This window comes from Carassius auratus, unplaced genomic scaffold (assembly GCF_003368295.1).
Source record: "Carassius auratus strain Wakin unplaced genomic scaffold, ASM336829v1 scaf_tig00216849, whole genome shotgun sequence".
NCBI lineage: Eukaryota > Metazoa > Chordata > Actinopteri > Cypriniformes > Cyprinidae > Carassius > Carassius auratus.
Genome location: NW_020528766.1, coordinates 176,943 through 180,000, shown reverse-complemented (window position 1 = coordinate 180,000; position 3,058 = coordinate 176,943). Strand labels below are relative to the sequence as shown.

The 3,058-nt window shown below is 38.7% G+C and overlaps 1 protein-coding gene across 1 annotated transcript in view; it reads right to left on the bottom strand.

The window, feature by feature from the left end:
- LOC113099059 (kinesin-1 heavy chain-like) overlaps positions 1 to 2,486 on the bottom strand; it is an 18,136-nt gene extending 15,650 nt beyond the window's left edge. The window contains exon 1 of the mRNA XM_026264136.1: positions 2,295 to 2,486. Within this exon, the coding sequence (XP_026119921.1) occupies positions 2,295 to 2,420 (126 nt within the window). The 5' untranslated portion in view covers positions 2,421 to 2,486. The remainder of the gene's footprint in view (positions 1 to 2,294) is intronic.
- Positions 2,487 to 3,058: the final 572 nt, after the last annotated feature.

The window sequence follows — 3,058 nt, the reverse complement described above, 5'->3', positions numbered from 1 at the left end:
ACAGGCTTATATTGGAGTTCCATAGCCAATGGAGAAATTAAGATATCTTGGATCTACAAACCTCTATTTGTACACATAATATCAGCAAATGACACAAACACAAAGTGCTGAAATTAATGAGCCTTAAATAACAGTGTGCATCATGTACTGATAATCTTTTATTATCATTTATGTATTTATGCACCATTATTAATAATATAATCGGCACATATATTTATATTTTTTATATATTATTTACTGTTCCTGATAAATCAATAAATTCTACCCAGCATGCTGCAGAAACTTTAGAGATTTATGATTTTACAGTTTTGATTTTACATTTTCTCCTCCATCATTACAAATATTAAACATTTTCATTGTCATAATCAAAGACTATTTAAAATATTACTAATGCACAACATCACAGCTTTGGAATCTCAAATGACTTATGTTAAGGTCTTCAGACAATCACAAGACCACATGAAGAGTGTTTTTGTGTAGCCGAATGTCCCGAGGCCTCCTCCACGGCCAGGATTGGAACAGCACTGTTTACAGCTCTCAGTATTCCCGATGAGAGATTATAATTGTGCTCCCAATGGTCACAGAGACAGGAACGATCGTCACATGTTAGTCTCAAACATGCATGAGAGCGTGTGCTGTGCTTGCGTAGAGACAAAGAGAGAAAAGGAAGAAACAAGGATAAAAAGAGCTATAATTACAGCTTATTCCCTTATGAACTAACAGTGAAATGAGACGTATATCAACACAACAAGACATGCATAATCCCAATGCTGATGCTAGTATGTGCCGCTGGACAGACCGGTTTGGTTTCCTTCGTTACAGACAAGATTTACTGCCCAGTTTACGACCTTATCAACCTGCTGAAAGCCATTACACCAACACACGCATGCTCCATTACACCAGACTGGGAGAGCTGCTCTGGTGCTTGATGCTGACTTGCTCAAAACAGCTGGAAGACAAAACTCATTTGGCCGACTCTCAAATACACAAACATACACACACAAAACCTGTCAGTGCACTAAGTGTTGGGCAGACAGTACAGTGTCACTGCAGAAATGAAGGCCAGGATGAAAAATTCTAGATGCATTTTTGCAATTTAACACAGTATGAGAGAAAAACGACCGGGGCAGACTGTCCGGTGTCAACAGCAAAACCACAAAATTGCTCCGCCTAATACTCAGCTGCGCACTACATATACTGCAAGAGGGAACTTTGAGTCATGCCTCAACACCTCGTAAGATTATATTTCACTCTAACAGATAGGCCTATCTATACCGCATTTGGAGTTCATACGAGTACTTTAAATGTATGCAAAACGCCAGAATGAGGATACTTTAGTGCCATTCAATATCTACAATTTCCAGCATTTTTTCCTAACATCCAAAACCGAGAAAAGACTTTGGTGCATTCAAGCCATTCATTATAAGATAATGAATAGCTTTATTTATCATTTACTCTTAACCTCACCTACACATATTTTAATAAACTAACCTAAAACCTGAGATGTAGGAACATTTGGATTATACAGGCCGTAAACAAACAAACAAAATGATTGAAAGAGGGTTGACTTCCATTTCATGCTCTAAAAATACACATGAATTACTTTGTTCCTAATAGAATAATAAAAAAATAGTAAAGCAAAAAGCAAAAAAAAATAATAATAATTAAATAAAAAAATAGTAAAGCCATAATAAATGTCTTGTCTTTGTTCATTCAAGTAACGTTAGGCCAAATCATAACAGACTGACATCAGTGACTTGTATTATCACAGTAATCATTTATAACTCATATTAACGTTTAATTTCGGTATGAAATGTGAAATACGTACATATTTAGTTAGCTTTTGTTGATTTTCTAAATGAAAACAAAGCGATTCATATTAGCACAGGAGCTAGCGGATACTTAACCGTTTAAACATCAAAAATCCATTTCGAAGTGCACTAAAATACAAAATTACGCGCAAAACTCTTAGGTTTTACTGTTTTTAAGCTCAAAATCAAATATTTTGACATTGTGCTGCATTAACGTTACATCTGAGGGCTGTTAGCCACCGAACTAACGATGATTTCAAACTCCTTTCCTTACGATTGTGTTACTGAACGAAGGCCTCAAGTGCAACATTTCCCACACAGAACAATTCTAAAATACGCATTACGATCACATTTACACGCAAACAGATCTTAAAGATGATATTTTGTGTCAGGACACGTCTGCAGGTGGTTAGCGGATGCTAATAGAAATGGAAGGCGGGTGTCAGAGCGGAGAGTCACTGTGATATCACGTTATAAACTCACCCCGATGACCACATTATCTTCTCCTTGGAATTTGGGGATGTATTTGTCTCCCCTCATCACCTCCGAACCGTTTAAAGGCCGAAAACGGCACATGACTTTGATGGTGCACTCGGCCGGGTCCGCCATCTTCAGCTGTGAGGAGGAGGAGGAGGAGGAGGAGGAGGATGAGGGACCGTCCTCAGCTCGGTGCGTGTGTGCTCTGTTTAGGTGGAAGTGGGGTTTGACCGAATAGGTTCTGGATGGAGGAAGTGCAGTTGCTGTCACACCCCCTAACAACACCCACACACACAAATACTGAAACAAGCAGGGGCAAGTTGTCACACTGGGAAGCAGTCACAAAGGCTATTTCTTAGTAATTCAGCCCTTTTAAGAAGAATAAAAATGCAACAACCTGGATTTACGTGACAGTTTCAGATCAACATTCACAAAAAAAAAAGAAAGAAAAAGAAACTGTTCTAAAATCACTACTCAATCTTATTGAGACCTTGTGACAACTTGCCCCACGATGAATCAAATGCACTCTTATCAAGTCTCAAATTCTACAACACAACTCCTTGTTTCTGTTTTTGACATTGTACAGTGTTTTATACTGTATACTATTCCAGTAAACATCAATATGGGCACACACACACACACACACACACACACCGCACTATTCTTTGCAGACGCAGCACTGATTCTGGATGATGCAGGGATCTGTTGGATCCTGATGGATGTGTGATGCCAGGGGATGTCCGAGATGCTTTTGCAGAGCTGGAGGCTGA